This window comes from Centroberyx gerrardi, chromosome 17, assembly GCF_048128805.1.
Source record: "Centroberyx gerrardi isolate f3 chromosome 17, fCenGer3.hap1.cur.20231027, whole genome shotgun sequence".
Classification (NCBI taxonomy): domain Eukaryota; kingdom Metazoa; phylum Chordata; class Actinopteri; order Beryciformes; family Berycidae; genus Centroberyx; species Centroberyx gerrardi.
In genome coordinates, this window is record NC_136013.1 from 26,932,157 (window position 1) to 26,952,977 (window position 20,821).

The 20,821-nt window shown below is 39.2% G+C and overlaps 1 protein-coding gene across 1 annotated transcript in view; it reads left to right on the plus strand.

Moving 5' to 3' along the window:
- Positions 1 to 20,821, plus strand: part of syt14a (synaptotagmin XIVa) — a 53,608-nt gene that overhangs the window by 16,144 nt on the left and 16,643 nt on the right. The window contains exons 4-5 of the mRNA XM_071914275.1: positions 8,166 to 8,318; positions 14,814 to 15,041. Of these exons, the coding sequence (XP_071770376.1) occupies positions 8,166 to 8,318; positions 14,814 to 15,041 (381 nt within the window). The remainder of the gene's footprint in view (positions 1 to 8,165; positions 8,319 to 14,813; positions 15,042 to 20,821) is intronic.

Consider the following 20,821-nt stretch of genomic DNA (forward strand, 5'->3'; position numbering starts at 1 on the left):
TCATACCAAAATACTTTATCTTTTGTAGATGGTAACAGTAATATTTCTATAATATAATATTTAAGATTAACTTACCCTATGTAATTAGGTTCTAAGTATATTATTTTTTTCTTACTGCATGTAAAATGGCTGCCACTATGTTATTTTGTTCATAATTTTGGAAATAAATGAAGACTTAATTAATAAAAAAGACATAATTACAACAAACATTATGTTAAATATAAGTACGTTTCTGGTAGGCTTCATAGCGTTCTGGACTTTTACACATTGACAGCAAAACATTAGAGATCTGCTTTTTCGGGAAAACAAAATCTAATTAGGCATATATTAGCTTTAGTTCAGTTAATGGGTGTTGCATCTCACCTACTACTGTAAATAACCTGCATGCTGTGTGTGTGTGTGTGTGTGTGTGTGTGTGTCTATTTGTCAGCCAGCCAGGTCAGTTAAAATGGCAGAGAAAAGAAAAACAGACATCCGATCATTTTTCAGTGCACCGAAACGCCAAGTAGAAAGACCCCAGTAATATCAAAGGCAATTTGATAAAATCTTCATAAGAAAGGAATGAAGTGCTTATGGAAATGTTTCATAATGGACCTCTATATACATTTAATACAACAGTACTTTTGGCGGCACCTTTGGTGTCCCCTTCAGGAATTGCTCTTGAGAAATTTTTCTGTTTATTGTCCCCCCCAACAGTGAAATGAAATATCCGCCCTTGACCACGCCCCCGGCCATTATCGGAGACCCAGCTTTTAATTGACTACAGGCCACTATTAGAGGATTTACGGTACCTGACTATTAAGACAGACTTGAAAAATTGTGAATATATCTTTTGTTTTAACATATTTGGTTTAAGTCAGCTTGCAAAAGTCATTTTCATTGTTTATTGCCATTTCTGTCATAGCATAATGTTGCTATAAGCCTAAGAGCACGATTATTATTTCATCATTATTTTATGCCCATATTGGATTAGCCTACATGTATTTATGTTGACGAAACTGACGAGTTATATTCATTAAAGAAAGTTGATTTAATAAAAAAAAGACTAACTCATATTTAATCCGATGAATCACTTTATTCAAATTGAGGATTTTGTTGGAGGATTTTTAAAAAAAAAAATTACAGCCCTAGTTAGTAGACATGTTATTTCTTGGTTTTCTAGATTATAACTAGTAAAATGAAATGATAAACATGGTCTTTATTAATTGAAGCAAAAGGCTTATTTGGAGTGCAAACACTACTTTAATATTTCATGCTGTGAAGTTCTTTGTAAGTCAGCCAGCAAATATTCATGACTTTTTGAATGAATTTTTTTATATCAAGGTTGCTAACACTGTAGTTTGATTTCAGGCAAATATGCAGATTGTAAGATCCAGGCAAGGTTCCCCAGTGCAAACCAGAGACAAGGAATTTATGCTTCAAATAGAAATGGCTTCTTTAAGGGGTGAGAACACCTGCTACTTCTGTTTGGTCAGTTCTAGATGTCCTTTTCATGGTGTGCTGTGCACAAATCTTTTTGTAACTTGCATGCCTTCCTCTTGTTGAACACAATGGCCCATTCATCTGTGTGAAGGAAGGGTCATTCTGTTCTTGAACTATGCCCAGTGATATGACAATTGTGTAATTGGCCAAGTCACACATCTTGTAGACAACTCACAAATTCAGGTCCTATACTACTGTCTTTCACTTCCGTTAGTGTCAACTCAAGTCTTAGTTTTGAGAACTTGTATTCCTCTGTTAAGTAAGGTGGAGTTAATGCTGCACTGCTTTGACAATGCGGGACTAACCATTCTCCAACATCTGAGCTAATCACTAACTTCTCTATCTTCATTATGGGTATCTCATCCACATCAATGGCCACATCAGCCAGGTATCAACCCAAACTGTATACACCACAACTTGAACTTCTTATTACCTTGTGCTTTTTGAAGCCGCATTATACGGAAGCGTAATGCATTCACTTGAGAAAAAAAATAGACCTGTTTTTCTGAATTAACGAGATAATTATCTCAGAAAAACAGAGCAGAATTTTTTTTTTTTTTTAAATGCTGTTTTTCTGAATTAACGAGATAATTATCTTGTTAATTCGGAAAAACAAAGCAGAATTTTTTTTTTCCATGAAAACTTTTCTCAGAATTCTGAGATAATTATCTCGTTTATTCAGAAAAACAGGGCAATTTTTTTTTTCTCAAGTGAATGCATTTCGCTTCCGTAGCATTAGGCTGCGTTCACACATAGCGTTTTCTTGTGTGGAAAAAGTGCTGCCTGGAGCGCTTTTTGTGAGGAGAAATAAAAAGCGGATCATGACAACGTCATTTGACGTCAGCTGAGCAGCTGCTAGATCAGTAACCAGCTGGTTAGCTCTTCTATCAGACAAAACAGTGTTGTGCAACAAGCAAAGGCTTACCAGATATTTCCAACATCCAGTATAATCCACACTGCCTTTACGATCGCTGTTGCGGTAACGGAAATTCACTTATTACAACGTACAATTTCTCCACCGGCACTTTCACTTTCTCCATATTTGTTGTTGCTATGGGAAACGGCAACGTCTCCGTTATCGCGATTGGTCGGCTGAGAAAAAGCGGTTCACGTCACCCGGTGCTTTTCTGAAAAGTTGAACATTTCTCAACTTTTGAAAGCGCTCCGCTCTGACGAAATAAACGCCGGCTGCAGCGCTTTTCGGGAGCGGCCGCCTTTTGTGCGCCTTGCGGCCGCTTCCCGTTGCTTTTAATGAGAAAATGGCGCTGGCAGTTGGGGAAAAAACGCTGTGTGTGAACACGGCCTTAGGTAACTTCACATCTTGATGACCCCAAGTGTCAGTGAGAGATAAATAGAATTTTTGAAATTTGAAGGACTTCTATCATGTCACATGACTTCAGTAAACTGCGCACTCTTCAGACCTAAATTTCCTCATCCTCGTGGTTGGTAGGGATGGAGATTGTGAAAAAAATCTTTTGATTTTAGCCAGTCTCTGGACAGAGCACTCATTCACTGCTGTTTAGGAGACAGTATTGTATTTCATAAGTTTGCCAGCCACAAGCTCAGACCTGGAGTTTGTTTCTCTCCATTATTGTTCTCTTATTATTGTGCTCTCCCTACTTGTAGTCATGTCCATGACAAAGTCTCTTGTGTTATCTGTCATCTTCTAGCCGCGCTCAAAAAGACTCGAGGGCTATTCTTCTCAGTGCTATCATGGCTTTGTGTGGGGTGAAAGCAACATGCTGAGCCAACCTAAGCACACTTAAGCTATCTTTTATCCTAGAGATTAGTTCAAGTAAGTGGTATTAGCCAGAAGTGAAGATTTTTGTATCTGTGCTCAAATGGCAGTCAGTTGTGTTGCACCACCTGCAGGCAAGAGGACACCATAAAGACTTAAGGTGTGTCTAAGGCCAGGATGAGTGCTGGCAGTCACTTTGGACCATAACTGTCATGCCTACCATGCTCCTTTGTTCTGTTTGAGTCACATTTACATACTGCTTTATTATTTTATTCTCATTTTTAATTAATTGCATTATTTTTCACTCATTCCAAACATTTTATCCTGGATCATTCTTTAAATCGAGACCTTGTACAAGAACTTTCATTTTTTGCATCGAAACATCCTTGTGGACATTGGCTTATTATAGATCATGATCATTGCCAGACAGTTTCTGTGACTAAAGAACTTGAATAGTGGATAATACAGGATAATGTTTCTCTTTGCCTCATCTGTTTTCTTATTTCATTGTTATTGTCCATGTTAATGTCCATTTGATTGTTTTGTCCCATCACCTATTGCATGCTCAGCCGTCGCAGTGGGGGATACTTCATTGACTTGGCCCTCCCAAGGTTTCTTCTACTTTTTTTTCCTAATAATGTTTTCTTGGGAGTTTTTCCTTGTATGCATTGAGGGTCTAAGTTTGGTGATGCCAGGTAGGCTAGGTTGCTGAACTTATTGCTATTGTGTGTCTTGTGCTTTGTTTTGCTTCCTTGAGTTTGTGTTACATCATTCTTTTCTCTGGTTGATTGTTGATCAGTTAGATCTAGCAAGGCTCTTTCTCTGTAAAGTCGTTTGAGACATGCTAATGATGAAGGGCTATATAAATACATGAACTTGAACTTGATAAGAAGCCACTATATAGGGTATTGAGCAGAAATCCATTTTCACAAATCTTGCAGTTTCACATAATGGAGTGGAATGACTGTTATCTTTGACTAAGCTGAAAAGGAGTGAAAAGAGCGTAACAGAGCCTGGATGGAGAGTTTGTCGATATAGTATCCAAAAGAAGTGGCAGTCATAAGTCAGAAAGTCAAAAGTAAAGTGTCAAATTGCCAAATTAAGGTACATCTGTCATGGAATTTTATTTCCCTGTTTGAGCCAGTAGGGGAATTATACAGAACAGGATCCCATTCCATCTGTGCTGTGAATAATTCAGTCAACAGTGAAAAGCTGTTACACTGTGAGCAGACAGGCATTCCCGTGGGATGCTGCTGCCTGTTCCCACCTCTACTGTGACAGAACTGTCAGTAATCCAGGCTCATTACAGCCCAATCAAATTCAATGGAGAGAGCCACCGAATTATAGAAAATATTTAGCACTTTTCTGCAGAAATACTCAATATCTGATCTTCTGTGTGAACTAAAAAGCGAGGTCAAACATGAACTGGAAATGGGAGGTCAGGGGTTATATAACATCACTCATTGGTTTTGTAAGCCTTTGTGGGAGGCACCACTTCAGTGGAGGTTGTCACTATAAGTGTGAAAAAGTCATAGCCTGGCCGTTGATATGTAACAGTCTTATTGTTAAGGCACAAAGGGTAGCTGCTTGTTCTCATAATGGAGCAGGTAGTTATGTCTAAGGGAATGCAAGCCTCAAAACCATTCAAGGCCCTGTATCTTAGATTAGTGTGTGTCTGTGTGTGTGTATAAATGTGAGACAGAGCTTACTGTGCTACTAATCCACTTAGCAAGGCTTTGAGGGGAAGTTTGTTCACTGAGCTCACACTACGACACATACTGTGTACCTCGTGTATAGAAACTTAATATAGATATAAAACTTTTTTTCAAACCTAAACTCACCCCTAAAAAGTTGTTTATGCAAAAAGGTGGAATTTTGCGTATGCACATTTATTCTCTGATTTATAAAATTCTGCGTACACCACCAGTATGCAAGTTGTTGTTGACAATCAGTGATAGATTTTTTTTTTCTAACATGTGAACAAGCTAAATATTCACATCTTCTCCTGTCTAGCAATTAATTTCCCATTTCACTCAGTCTTGACAAGAAAATAATAAATACACAGTAATGGGACTGAAACAACTGCAAAATTGCAGGCTGTAAAGTTGATCACTGTGAATGTGACTGAGTATAGTCAATTACTGGAGGCATTTATTGGCATTACGAGTAACAGAAGCACTACATCATCGTCAAATCTGATGACCCCTTTCACACTTTCTTGCCAAAATCTGTCATTATCTTCCGACGGTCTTTTATTGCCTCTCCACTTCCCTCTTAAAATTGCTCAAAAAAATCAGTTCTACCTCTCCTCTTAGCTCTTATTTTATTTCTTTTAACACTACATGATCCTTCTATGCTCACAAGAATACTGTCAAGGCACTGCATCTCTCACATAAGTACTCCTTACTATTGATTGCTGGTAATGTTGGTGATCTATTATTCTGCTGCTGCACTCACTGTAAATCGCTCTGGATAAGAGTCTCAGCCAGATTACTAAAATGTAAATTAGTGTTAAATGCATGTAATTTATAGTCAGGGCATATTATAATTTAATGCTTTGTTTCAACTTACCCCTTACTGGTTCACTTCTGTTTTGAAATTGCAGTCAAATAATACAGGTCCACACATGGTGTTTTGAAGCATTACTTGCAATCCTAAATATTACCATCATAAAACTTTGTTTGAACATGTTCTAACAACCACTCTCAATTATGCCAGCATGAGTGGGCCTAGAGTGGAGTCAAAGGCAGCTGTATTGTACTGTGCAGCCTACATTTTTTGTTCTTTTGCAGTAGTCTACCTTTACCTTCCTGCTGTATTCCACATCCAAATCCCCCTGGTGTAGAGAATGCACAATGGTGCACACACTCTCTCACCAAGTTTGCTTTTTTTCAATCCCAAACTTGAATGAAAAGATATGTAAGCATCTTACCTGCATGTTAGACTGTGAATACAAATCTCTACTGCAACACTGACAAAAAAAGGAAATAGCATTTTCCATTTCATCCCATGATACACGACTGTGGCTGTTGGTTATGTGACCCATGCTTCTGCCGGGCCCATGGGACCGGCCTAGATGAGTGAAAGTAGCTAACTGACTGACTAACTGACTGACTGACTGACTGACTGACTACCCATTGTTGAAAGTTGCGCGAGAAGTGGCGTCAAGACCTACACAGTTATGGTGGCACACATGATATTGTGTTATTTGCACTGTTAAGGCCCATTCACACCTAGAGCGACAAGTATAAAGATGACGACAAACTATAATGTGTTGCTCAAGCATTCACACTACAACGATATCGTCGGCGCCGAATAGTCAGAGAAAATATGGAGCATGATTACTTACCGACATGCTTTTATTTTACTCGCTCTCGAGAGTAAATAACGACATAGCCAAAGGATTTGGGTTCATGAATTGCAGCAAAAGAGAGAGGAGCTGGCAGAATCAATCATGCTCTTTTACTGCGCTTTCATTACATTATTGTATTGTGTTTCACAGCTAATGGTAGTCACCAAGTGAAGCTGTTCATTTCTTTACCAGTAGGTGTCTCTGAAAACCACATCTACTGTGGATTGAAGAGGCTAGTCTCCATGTTGAAAGAAACACCTGTAACTTCACCATGGCTAAACGGGTTTTCAATACTCGTTACCTTCTGGTCATAGCCATTAAAAAGATAACACCACCCCTTCCTTTTGGGGAACTTTATTTTGATTGATTGACAATGTTTTATCGTTGTCTCTACATCCAAAAAAATTTGCTCTGAGATGGAACCAATATAGTTATAGTTGTCATATTGGATGTTTTTATAGTTATAGTTGTAGTGTGAACACAGACATTCTATTTACTTAGAACGATTTAAATCTTGTTATAGCTATAGTTATCTTTAGTCATCGTTCTAGATGTGAATGGGTCTTTAAAATTGTACAAAATGCCACTTATATAGTATATCACTACAATGCAGAGGACAGTAGAGTATACTACAGTATACTAGGGTGCGAAAGCCAAGAGGAGGCGAGACATCACAGGCCCGGCTTGCACTAGGTCAACCTAGTCTTGTTTTTATTTTCTGACCATAGGGCAATGAGGTGTAAATGTACATTTTGACATAGTCCCTGGAATGGCCATTTCTCTATTGATGTGGTGAAATTATTTTATTTTGCATTCATTTGCAAAGACTCAAGCGTTAGGGATGAGCAATACAAGGCCACACTGCTAATTCTCATTCTGATTACAAAAAAAAAAAAGTAAAAAAATAAAATGTGGTCACAAAAGCAAAATTTTCTGAAGGTCGCAGCAGTTCAAAGTCTTTTACCAGTTGAAATGGGATTTTTTTTTGCTTCACAAATCTAAACAAAATCTGCTGATCTGTGGCAGTCAGTGTTGTGTTGAATGAGATCTGACTTGCCTGTGTGTCTGGAGTGACGCCGCACCTGAACTTGTTGCCATAGCAACCAACAGGTTGTGTCTCCACTGTGACACCTCTTTCTCTCTCTCGCTGTCACTTCTCTCCTCTTCCTTCTCTCATCCACCGTTTTCTGTCTCTTCTGGCCTCTCAATCTACCTGCTTCTGTCTTTCACATCTCTTCTTGGTGTGATGTTAGTTGAAAGGGGGTGGCAAGGGCTGTTTTTACTCTTTCTGTCACCACTGGAAAACAGAACCATGCATTTCAGTTTCACCTGGATCTTAGACTACTCTTAGACCAGAGAATATTGCATGAAAAACAGAAATTATCCATTAAAGGTGCTACGTGTAGCACTTTAATATCAATTAATCATTACCACATTATTTTTAGACAATAGTATAATTACCGTAAACAAATGAGACCTTCACAAAGAAGATTGGCAGCCTCTTCTGGCCTCTATACTCTATACACTGACATTTCACCAGAGTTGAGGATTTGACTTTCTGTCCATTTTTCCATCTGTGTCTTCTGCCCACAGTCTCTCCAGAAGCGCTGGGGTTTCTGACGGCCATCGGACTCTTCCTCATCCTCATGATCCTCCTGTTTTTATACCTCAACAACAAGTTGGCACTAGAGAACCCAGGGAGCCTTCAGTGCCTTGAAGACTTCAGGAAAAACAAGGAGCTGCAAGGTGAGCCTGCAATTGCATGTGCGCCGTTGTGCATTTTGGGCACATCTACGTTTAAGGATTTGTCACCAGTATTTTGCTCAATCAAGCAAATTAAATCCGGAAGTGGGTGTGGTTTAGACTGACATGTTAAAAATTTTAATTTGGTGTCTATGTTTTCATTGCTTAACGGGTAAGTTGACCAATGGGACAATCTCCCAAGAACCTCATGTATTCCTGTAATCAGTTTTGAGAAATATGTAGAAACCAACCACATCTCAAAGCTCAAAGCTTTCATTAGCTTCTTACAACTTCCAGATAAAAGTTTCAGAATTGACTTTGAGTGTAATTGGTGCAGTGGGAGATGTGACAACTGGGACTTGTATAGGTTTCAGCTGAAATAACACGCAGGCTTGTCTCTCCCTGCCTGATTGATTTATTAGATTAGCTGCCCTGGGGAAACAATGCAATTGATACATGTGGCAATTAGAAACTGGAGTGAGAATTACCTGAGATGGCAGTGCGGAGAAGCTCTGTTGCTCAGACTCTCTAGCACACACACATTCTCACATTTATACACATGTACACACACACACACTCTGTTTTAGTGGCCTGTAGTTTGAATGACAGTTATTTGGGTTCTATGTTGAGGAATAAACCCGGGGACATTTCTGGTTCATGTGCCAGAATTTTTACTGACAATCACTAACAATTAGTATTACCAGAGGAGTTCTGGTAACATAGTTTTACCGGAATAAATCAGTGATTTCAATCCTGTGTGGGTAAATGTTAATAATCTGTTTTTCTCCCACATCCTCTGTCAATACTAGTACCGTCCAGATCAATGCTATGTGATCCATAAGTTGCAAATACTTTGCATTTTTCTGTAATTCGGACAGAAATGATACGTCCCCATAGTAATTTATGGGAGAAATAATGTAATACATGCCCTCTAGATTGAATTAAAATCATGCATTGTACTAGATTACATTACCAACGTTGTGCTGCAAATACTAATCCATCCAGACAGCTGGACAGGGTGAAATTCCTGTGGTCCTGTGATTACCAATCACCTGACCTCCCCCGGTAATGCCGTCTGGAGAGGGGGAAATCTGGGGACATTTCCGGGAACAGTGCCAGCTGGGGGACAAAGCACCAAACTTGGGTCTGTCCCTGGAAAACGGGGACGTCTGGTCACCCAATTCTATATTATCCTCCTCTGAATCTTGGTGGCAACATGAGGCTGGAAAATAAGAGTAGATCTAAATTAAGGAGAAACTAAGGAGAAAGCACTGTGGAAGACACAATCAACACTATTCCACAATTCTGTGCATTGGTTTTAGTTTAAAGTGGTCATTGACCGACCAGCAGAGGAAAAAGGAAGGAAGTGGGTGTGAAACTAACTAACTCTACAGGGATGGCAAGAGAGATAGACAGAAACACATGCACATACTTATGTAAACACATACACAAACTCGATACATTTCTGTTGGGAACTTGTCTTTGATATAAACAGGATGCTCATTCTCTGCCACTCTCCATTTTTCTGAGGATAGATATAATAGATTATGTCCACAGGTAACCAAAAGTAGATGCACCTCAAAATAATTAAGGGAAAGAACAATTCATTCATTCATTCAATTCAATTCATAACATTTTGTGTTATATAGCCATTAAAAGACACTGTACAGTAGTGGGGGATCATTGCCTTTTCCAAAAGCTCAAAAAAGCAGACAAAGGAACAAACGTTTTTCTTTGCTGCTGTGCGTCACAATAAACATTTGTAATTCATTTGGCAGTGCAGACTTTCCTCCTTCTTTTGAATCTGTATGCACAAGAGTCTGCACCCTGAGGGCATGAAGAAGAGTTCTGAGTTGAGTGGGCAAGTTCTTTATTCTTTTTCAAAAGCTACCCGCAGAATCAGCCTTCAGTGGAACCTATATTAAATTCACTTACCAATAGTGGATGACCTGGCCTTTGCGCTCGACAACATCACATACAAAGTGGCTGAGCAAGTCAACAGCTTCATCCACAAAGTAATGGTCGAGGTTGAGGTCACTGAACAGGAGGTCAAGAGCTTTAAGAGATTCCTACCCAGGAGCCTCGGCAAGCATCCGCCAAGGTTGCGGACCTACTGTATGTCACCAACTACAACATGAGGTCTGCTCTCTGCATGGAGACATTTTCCACTGGCAGTGGCCTTTCTCAACCCCCAAGGGGATTACTGTTGCTGACAGGTGCACGGCTGTTGCCCTGTCATCCGTCCACAGAGCTTCAGAAATTGATAAGGCTGGTGACCCCAGGGAGCCAGCAGAGGGAGTTGGCTCCATCCTGAGAAGCCAACCTGGTAAACATTCAGTAAAAAACAAAGGACAGAGAAACACAGAGTAGGGAGGTGCAGGTGACAGATGATTGTGTTTGGAAACTGTGTGGTTTTCTGTTCATCTCTCTTGCACAGAGATGGTTTGCCACTATTTTGGCTGAACTCTAGTCATAGGTTGTGCTAAATTCTTGTGCGTTTTGTTGATTAAATCTACTACATGATGACTTTCCACTGTCCTTTCGGCCCCCAAAAACTCTTAACACTTTATACTTCAGGGGAATTGCAATGTTTCTAGTCAAATGAAATAGATGTTTGATAAACTATGTTTAATGCTACAGTAAATAACAGTAATTAGAAAAAGCGCGATAGGCTGAAGGGACATTTAGGCTTTAGTGAGCTTGCCTGTCATTTGATGCAGAATGCTAAAGTTCAGTTCTGGGTGGAGTAATTTCAAAGCTCTGCTGCCCCTTGGTGGAAGAAATATGAAGGTACACTTGGTGTTTGAGTGGTAGCGGGTCCCAAAAGCAAAGGCGTTACAGTAACACTGATATGTGTATCTGTTGAAGTGAATATAACAATTCCAGCATCATTTTTGCTATATTCCTTGATGATGATTATATTGGTCTATGCAGAAAATGTGTTTGAAAACATCAAAACATGGACAGTGGTCATCACACCTGGGTCTAGTTAGTATTTACAAGGTTGAATGATCTTGTATGGCGTCATTTTGAGCCCTACTTGAAATTATTGTAAGTTGATCAAAAACAAGTCTTATTTACTGTACAGTAACAAGCTGTAGTTTCAGAAGGATTACACACATGCCTATTCCTGGGAGTACAGCCAAGTCTTGTAGTGTTGGTCCACTGAGCTGCTCCACTGGGGTAATTGGAGGATAAGGGCCTTGATCAAACATGGTATTAGGTGGGGCCTGGTAGAACAAATTATTCACTCACAATACTCCGACTTAACCAGTCGGCCAGGAGATTTGATCCGGTGACAATGGGACCTGTTGATTTGCCCAAAAGGACCTGTTGAATTGCCCCAAAGTTCAAACCGCCTTGCACATTCCAGGAACGAATCAGGGCTTTTCCTTTTTTTTTTTTTCATAAATTTGAAAATTGAATTTTCTTTTGACATAAATGTGTCCTTTTATCAAGTCTACAAAGACATTATTAAGATACTCTATTGTTATCAAAATTGCTTTGTGTAGTGTTTTTTTAAACATCAATGTATCATTGTCAAATTATTTGATATTACCCTAAAATAATGAGACCATGGTTGAGATGATTAGTAGCCTCTATCTCAGAACAGAAGTATTGTTAGTGCTAGTGTTTCTTAAAATGAAGACCACATTTCCCATAAACCCCCTTTTGCAGACCTCTTAGAGCAGTCATTCCCAAAGACTGGGTCGCGACCCACAGGTGGGTCGCAGGAGATTTTATTTGGGTCGCCAAATAAATGTGCAGAATTTCTTCCATAGTCTTTTATTTAAGATTTATATCTGCAGTACACCTTTGAGCCACATGAGGGAGCTCGTTGGTATTTCTACCACACTCACGGTTTCCGCCAGATTCTGCAGCCAGCCACAAGAAATGGATGCTTGGCTAATAAAAAAGAAAGGCCCAGCTAAAGACCAGACTACAGCTAACGTTAGCCAAACTACCGCCCGTGAGGGAAGCCAGCATGAGGATGGACGTGAACCGACCCCTGCTACCGGTCACATTCAACCCGCTGATGACAGAAATAGACTGAACGCTGCACCAGATATGCGCGTTGCACTCTCCTCTTGTACACCGGCTTGGAATGCAATACTAAAAAGCAAGCAGGCCCACCTATCACATTAGCAAGGTAAATAGCACATAATGGGCCTAATGAGATTTGACGTGGAATAGACCTGATGTGGTTAACAAATTGATTGTTGACTGTTCGAATTGATTGACTGACTGTTTGATAACAATAGCTGCACTTAAACACAAGCCTACTTGTTCTGATAATAGCAGAGTTTCCGTTATATACATTTTGCAGCTGCGGCCCGCCACTGCAAAATTATTGCCGTCGCTGCTTCAGAATTTTATGAAATGTCATGAAGTCGCAATTACACGAGTCTGCAGAGGGCTTTTAATTTGAAACGACGGATACAGAAGTGGCGACACCCGGCCGAGGCGAGAGGGAGAGAGAGAAAGAAGAGAAAAAGAAAGAGAAGAGAGAGAAAGGTAGATTAAAAGGCTGCGTTCACACATAGCGTTTTTTGATGTGGAAAAAGCGCTGCCTGGAGCGCTTTTTGTGAGGAGAAATAAGAAGCGGATCACGGCAACGTCACCTGACGTTAGCTGAGCAGCTGCTAGCTCACTAACCAGGTGGTTAGTAGTTACTTCTAACAGACAATACAGTGTTGTGCAACAAGCAAAGGCTTACCAGATTTTTCCAATACATGTCCAGTATAATCCATACTGCTTTTAAGATCGCTGTTGCGGTAAAGGAAATTCACTTATTACAACGTCCAATTTCTCCACCGGCACTTTCACTTTCTCAATATTTGTTGTTGCTATGGGAAACGGCCAGCGTCTCTGTCATCGCGATTGGTCGGCTGGGAAAAAGCGGTTCATGTCACCCGGTGCTTTTCTGAAAAGTTGAACATTTCTCAACTTTTGAAAGCACTCCGCTCTGACGAAAAAAATGCCGGCTGTAGCGCTTTTCGGGAGCGGCCGCCTTTTGTGCGCCTTGCGGCCGCTTCCCGTTGCTTTTAATGAGAAAAGGGCGCTGGCAGTTGGGGAAAAAACACTATGTGTGAACGCAGCTTTACTTCAATAAACGTCAGTAAAATAATTGCCAACGATGTTTATATAAGCTATGTATTAAAATATTCCTGATTGCATTTTCAGATGAGTTTGTTAAAATATTTCTCCAAGAAGAGAAAGATGTCTGATGTCGATGAGGAAGATAGTCAGGTAACGTTACTTTAGCTAGGGAGGGGCTCAGGGTTCTTAGCTATGCCCCGAAGTTTTGAAGGGAAAGAAATGCCTTCTGGTTCTAAAATACGTAACGTTAGTGGTGGCTACTACAATATTTTAATGTTCTTACTGGTTGCGTGATCAAATATTTGTGATGTGAGTGAATTCTAATGTTACTCATTCTCAAATGTAACCTTATTAGACAAGTAGACAGGCAGGAGTAGTGGAGGCGAGTGGAGCAGGAGAGCAGAGTGGAGCAGGAGAGGGCAGAAAGTGAGGAGAGTGGAGTATGTTCTAAAGTTTGTTTTGCAGTCAAGTGTCAATTTATTTCATATTTTTTAATTACCTATTGATATTCACTCTGACCGCGCGCACCACCCAGGTACAAAAAAACCCTTTCCCCCCGCTGCTAAAAAAAATCCTAGAGGAAACACTGAATAGGCATGAGCATTTCAAAAAACTTTCAAGAAGCATGTTTTGATAGTACTGAATGTTCGTTTTGTTCTGATAATTGTACTTATAACATTAAATCTAATATGAAAGGCTAGCGTACATTCTTCGAAATGGCTGGTTTACCTATTCAAGATAATATAAGGTGATGGCAGTAAAAATGATCAGGAACGTTCATTTATGCACAAATTCGCTCTTCTCACGAGTCGGGTCGCGATGGTTTGTCATTTTTAAAAAGTGGGTCCCCAGAAAAAAAGTTTGGGAAACACTGTTTTAGAGGACCATTGCATCTTCAGTTATAGGTTTTCTCTTTTGCTTTAAGAAGATAAACATGTTGGAAGTGATTTTTTCCATTGGCTTTTTACCATCTGCCATTGTCAGAAACTCTGAAAGTTTTAGCTGTGTTTGCGCTGGAAGAACAGCGCCCTCTTCCTGTTTTGTGCTGTAAAGCAATATCCGTTTGTGCCATAAAGCAATATAGCACATTTCACACAAATTGCAGGTAGAGACTGCCAGTCCTTTTAGCGATGGTGTTGTTTCTGCTAAGTATACTAATGTATAATCTATAGCCCACTTAAAATGCAACATGTAACACCTGTAATTGAGCTATAGAGTAGTTTTAATGTATATATTGAATCAATTGAACTGCAAGTGAACTGATGCTCATCCGAGTTGGATGATTTCAATCAATCACTAACTCTCCTTGGTCATCAGACCTGCTTGGATGACAGCCAGCGGCTGTTGTTTCTGAGCCTGTTCCACAGTAACCAGGCTGTCTTTCCCTCCCTCCAACAGAGAAGGCCTACTCAGACACTGATCTGCAGGGTTCTTCATCGGACAGCGAGGACGAGCTGATAGGTCAGTATCAAGAAGCAGTGAGCCGCTCCCAGGGCCTCCGGGGAGGTGCAGCAGCAGCGAACAATGCCAAGCATCAGAGGGGCTTCAGCTGGGAGAGCAGGCAGAAGTATAGCCCCCTGTCTGCTGAATATGACGGCTACAGCAGTGAAGCCTCAGCTGAAGACGGTAGGCTCTGTGTCTGTGAGCAAAATCTAAATAGTACAATAGGGGCTATGGATTGCTCTTAGTTTGTGTATTCATTCATTTGGTTGCTTGTGTGTTTGTTAATTTGGTTGGTCAGTCATCAGTTCATTCATTCATCCGTCCATTTGTCACACCACTGATTGGATTTTGGCGAAACTTGGGTTGAATGATGCATCTCACCACTGCGTTCTGGGATTTTCAAATCAGGGCCAGGGGGGTTCTCACAACTAGAAAATAAACCAAAAAAGCATTAATAAATGCTATTTTCCTTAAAAGACCATGTCATCATATAATGTACATCACTTTGGTACCTATAATGAATAATATGGGTTTTTTTTCTCGTAAAGATATGTCAGATATGTCAGCCTAAAAAAGGTGTGTAAACTCTTTTCTGCAAACAAACCTTTGGGTAAACTGAATTACTGTAAGATGGGTTTTACCCCCCGTTTAAGTGGATGGGAATAGCAGGAAAACAGCACACGTCTGTTTAGAAATATGAAGTAATTTAATATAAGTCATGTTATTTTCATGAATCAAGGTCCAAGCACAGGCGCTGGACAAGGTCACTGCGCTTTATCTAAAAATAGGGCACGACAGCAGAACTATGTGCTTTGCACATTTGCAATGTGATGTGCATGTGCAATGCTAATCATTTTTATTGCAGATATCTGATGTACTGTGCTGTACAGTGTACTGATGTACTGATAGATGTGCTGTGGTTATGCTGCATTTAACTGAATATGATAATTTTCCCTGCACATTGAATTTATTTTTTCAAGCAATTATGCTATTTATTTATTTATTTATATCCAAATCTGGAAAAGTTATGCTAAAGGTTAAAATAACAGTTTGGGATAAACTCCCCAAATCAAGGTTTGTCGGTCAAATTCATCACAGATTTGGTTAGCAAAACATTAGCACCATGCATTTATTTTACATGGAACTTTTATGTAGCTAGGTAGCTATGGGTTGGATACTCATTCATTTAATTAAATATTTGATTATAATGTTATTGATATGGTTAATAACAGTAGCCATATCAGTAGCTATATCAGGAAATATCTCCAATTATAAAATTGAAGACGTAGTTTGTTATCTTTAATTTAATTGGTTTCATTTTCATTTCATTCCTCTCCGGTGAAAATTAAACCACTTTGCAACAGAGGTAGAACACTGAAAAGAACATATCAGAAGATTTACTGGTGGAACATCCCAATAACTATACTCACAGCACACTCATATTTAACTTAATATCATACTTAGTATTTCCTGAGCATCTTGTTGAATTCCATTGTTCATTTAACTACATAAGATAAGATGAAACTTTAATGATCCCTGTGGGGAAGTTGTTTGGTTTATCGTTCTCTTTCCATCTAGTACAGGATCTATGTGTCAGACAGAGTAGAGACACAAATTAAACATATAATAACTTGTCTTAATAGACATATCAGGACGTTTAGACTTGGGGCTTCATACTATTTAAAGCAAATATTGCAGTATCCTTTATGTTATAGCAATTCAATGAACTTAAAACCTTCCTTAGGGCCAGTTAGTATATGACATTAAAATATAGACATTTGTAATAACAAAACAAACCAAAAACAGGCAGACATATGTGCTGTATAGCTGCAAAAAGCTACAGTAATAATTGAAGTTTTTTTAAATTGTAGTAGTTCATATTACCAAGACAATGTATAATAGATATCTTTCCCTTAACTCCATGTATTTCCCCATATCACTGCAGTAAGCTTGAGTCAGACTCTTCTGCATCTCCACACCGACAAACACAAGTGCACCACACACACACACGCACACACACACAACACACACACTCATACACACTGTCAGCTAATCCAGGGAAGTGATCAAAGCGAAGCTCCTGTTCAGCGCGCTCTCCGTGGGAGGGTTACGAAACAGTCAACAGTCTACATAGGCTGCACAGCTGCAGCCTCAGACACCAGCCAGTTTTGACGCATCTCTGTTCCCGATCTGCCACGCTCGCCATCACAAAGCGTTCACTGCGGCTGATGGAAGGCAGTTTTCACTACACAGCCCATTAGCTGCAAGCAAATCACAGGAGAAATGTCGGCACTGGCCTATTTGGATCAGTCTGGTAGTCTAGTCTTATTCATCTGTCAAAACACTCAGCTGGAAGTGTATGCTATTGATTTATTTAAAAGAAAAAAAAAACATACACACAGAAACTTCAGCTACACCCTGAGCATGATCTCCAGTACTTGTGGTGTGTAACATGTTTGATATGATATGATGTATCTCTTGGTGTCTTGGACTCACTTATTGGGTCATATGGTGCTAATGAGACATGCAGGTTGAGGGCAAGTTTCAGCCAGTAGATAGAGACCATTAGTTTTTCATAAGTGTTCAATTATTTGAATAGATGAATTAATGAATGAATAAATACATGAATGAATAGATGTTTGAATTATGATTAGTGATATGATATGGTTATTATTAGTATTATTAGTATTATAATAATAATAGCAATTATCATAAAATATAACAATAGTAATAATAATAATAACAAAATAATAACAATAACAGCAACAACAACAATAATAATAATAATAATAATAATAATAACAGTATAGCTCTTTTACTGTTCCAAAGAGCTTCAAGAGCAGAGAACTATAACAAAGTAAACATATAAAATAAGAAATATAAATCAATAAAAGAAGTGAAAACAATAAAATACAATACAATACAAATGTAACCTGGAACTGTTGTTAATCCTCAAACACTTCTTGCAAGAGCCATTGTTGGGCATTGTTGGCAAAGTAGAAAGGTGAATGGTATCAGATTCTAAAATCGGCCTTTTCTTTGGACATATTACTATATTCAGATGCAAATGTGAAATGTGTGTGTCAATAGTTTTCTGACAGGAATTGGTCATATTTACAGTACTATATGTTGGTGAATCATGTCTGAACCAGCTTTGTATTATCAAAGATAGGGGTTTCAAGACTGTATGTATGGCACAATTTCTTTAAAGCACGGTTTGAATGTGTAGTCGAGGGATAAATAGTGGATGTCTCTAATTCCTGTAGTTAAGAAGCAACACACTGCACAAGGTTACAGTTATGCAAGTACTGCAAAAGATGCATGTCTCTTCATAACCACTAGAGGGCTGCTTTCATCCTCAGCCTGGGTTCAGGCATTTGTGTTCATTATAGAGAACCATACCATTAAGGAAAACCAGCGCTGTTCAATGTTATCAAATTTTAAAAGATTTTCAGGTCAGTTGATTCCATGTTTCGTGGCTTATTTATCTTCAAAAGTGGTTGATGTCTCTCGCTCTCAGTTATGTTCTGTCTTCACACACATTTGCATACGGTGGAATGTATACACAGGAATTCCTTAATATGGAGTCACTTTTGTACCACAAATACTTTTTCTACTAAAAGAGACATGGCAGCTTCTAGATAAAACACAAACACAACAATAGAGCCTAATTTAATGATTTTAATGATTCTCCATTTTGAGACTCAAAGGATAGGAACTGATCTGGGATAGCTGGCCAACTGTCAAGTTAGTCCAGCTCACGAATGGGAATGTTACTGTGAAAATGTAACTGATTACCTGATTACTGATTACCTGCCTGACATTGTAATCACCACCATGCACTGGAATGCTATTTTTTTATTACAAAATCTGATTATTCACCATTAGTTGTGTGCATGTTGCATCTAAAATATGTATGCTGTTGAACTTATCTCACTTTGCAGACTGTAATTTTATTGTGTACAGTAATGTAATGTTAGTGTCTATAATCTCACAATTTAAATGCCCTTTCCTTTCAAACATATATTTTTTTCAAGGTGCTATGTGTAGCATTTTAACTGAATTTTATATTGTGAACCACCGAAACAGATTTGGTTGGATATCTGCTGGATTGCTTTACGGCACGGCTGTTTACAAGTAAAGCACAACTTTATTCCAGTTCCACTGTTCTAACTGCATGGTCTCAACTTCATGTTAGTTTACCTGGTCAGTTATTAAGACTGTTATCGGCTCTTATCCTTCTTCTGGTTCTTCAAAACAAATGCAGCGACACCAGGGGCCTATACTACGAAGCAAGTTCAACAAAGTCAGGGTATGTTTGAGTCAGCCGGCTTCACTAAACCTAACATTGGCGATCCTGGATAACCGGTCTCACGTAGCTGGTTATCAACTGGCTCTGTCAACCCAGGATTTACCTATCCAGCTATGAGTGCATTCACATGAAAGAGGCGGGGTTTGTAACAAATAGCCAATCACTTGCAACATGGACAGATCCAGATCAGACAATTCGGATAAGATAAGATGAAACTACTGATCCCCGTGGGGAAATTAGATAGTTGTGCAGCAAAAGTAATATGATTCAGTGGGGAAAAGGACATAGAATATAAGCGCAAAACTATAAAAATAAGTAATAGCCTAAAAATAGGCGAAAATAATAAAATAGGCTAATCAAACAATAAAAGCCATAAACAATAGACCTAATTATAGGATGATATAAACCCTAATATTTCCTGCTGACATTTTCAACATGGGTATCGGAAAGAAATGGATAGCTACTAACATTGGGTTCTTCTCTCAAGAAGAACAAATTCTTATAATGAATAACTGTCAGCATTACAAAACATAACCGCGAAAAGTAAAAGTTGTTTCTGCTTCCAAGGCTAGAGAGGATTACTGGAGGAACTGCCCCGTCATTAGGACACAGTGATCATATTTTTCATTGATAAAATAGTTTGTGGACACATTGAGGCTGTAAAAAGATTTTCTATTCATAAAGTCAGTCTCTTGTTCTTCAGGGCTGCGGTAATGGAATATGAAATAGCCGACATTGAACCAAACACTGTCGGGAATCCAATTAAATAAAGTCAGCACAATTAATATATGCAACAGTAACTTTAATCCATTAATAATATGGTCAATTAAGTAGCCTACCTGCTATATCGCCGATATTTAAGTTATCATGGAAAACAACGTGATTCTACTGGTCTGTAAACACGTCGCCCTGCGAACAGCACTTCTTACTGTCTGTTAATTCAAAAATAACAGTTTTCAGTTTTTTATTGGGATTTTCATTTGTATATTTGTCCATATCGGGATCCTGTAGGAATGGTGACTCCCTGTTTCCAGAGAGCTGATTGGTCAGAAGGTGGGCCTTTCATACGTTTTGATCCGATACCCTGAACTTAACCTGCTCCGGAGCAGGTTAGCCGTCCGGCATAAGTTACCATGGTGATCTACCCCGGTTAAAAGTGAACCACCTTCGTGAGACCGAAAAGCCAGGGTTAAACCCAAAGCTAGCTCGCTAACCCCAAATCCTGCTTCGTAGTACAGGCCCCAGGAAAGTGGAGGGAGGACAAGCAGCAACATCCTCTTTGCGACAGGAAGCAGCAGGGCTTATAGGAAATGTGGTTTTAATTTTGAGAAACACAAAATGCTAAAAAAATGATCTGAAGTACCCATAATCTGATTACCTTAATTTTTAGATTACTATAATCAGGTTACATGTAATCCTCACTACTCACTAACCCAGTCTGTAGCCTCAGAAAGAGAGGAGACTGGAGAACTCTGTCCATTCATGACTGCAATTTGGTTGAAAGTAGGTTTGCTATTTTCCTCCCTGTGGTAATGCTTTGATGCCTGTGGTTTCTGTCTTCAATGGATTGAAAATGATGAACAATACTGGTGCCTCATACCGGTACCAACAACAGGTCAAATTCTGCATGCTGCTCTTTCACTCTAAAACA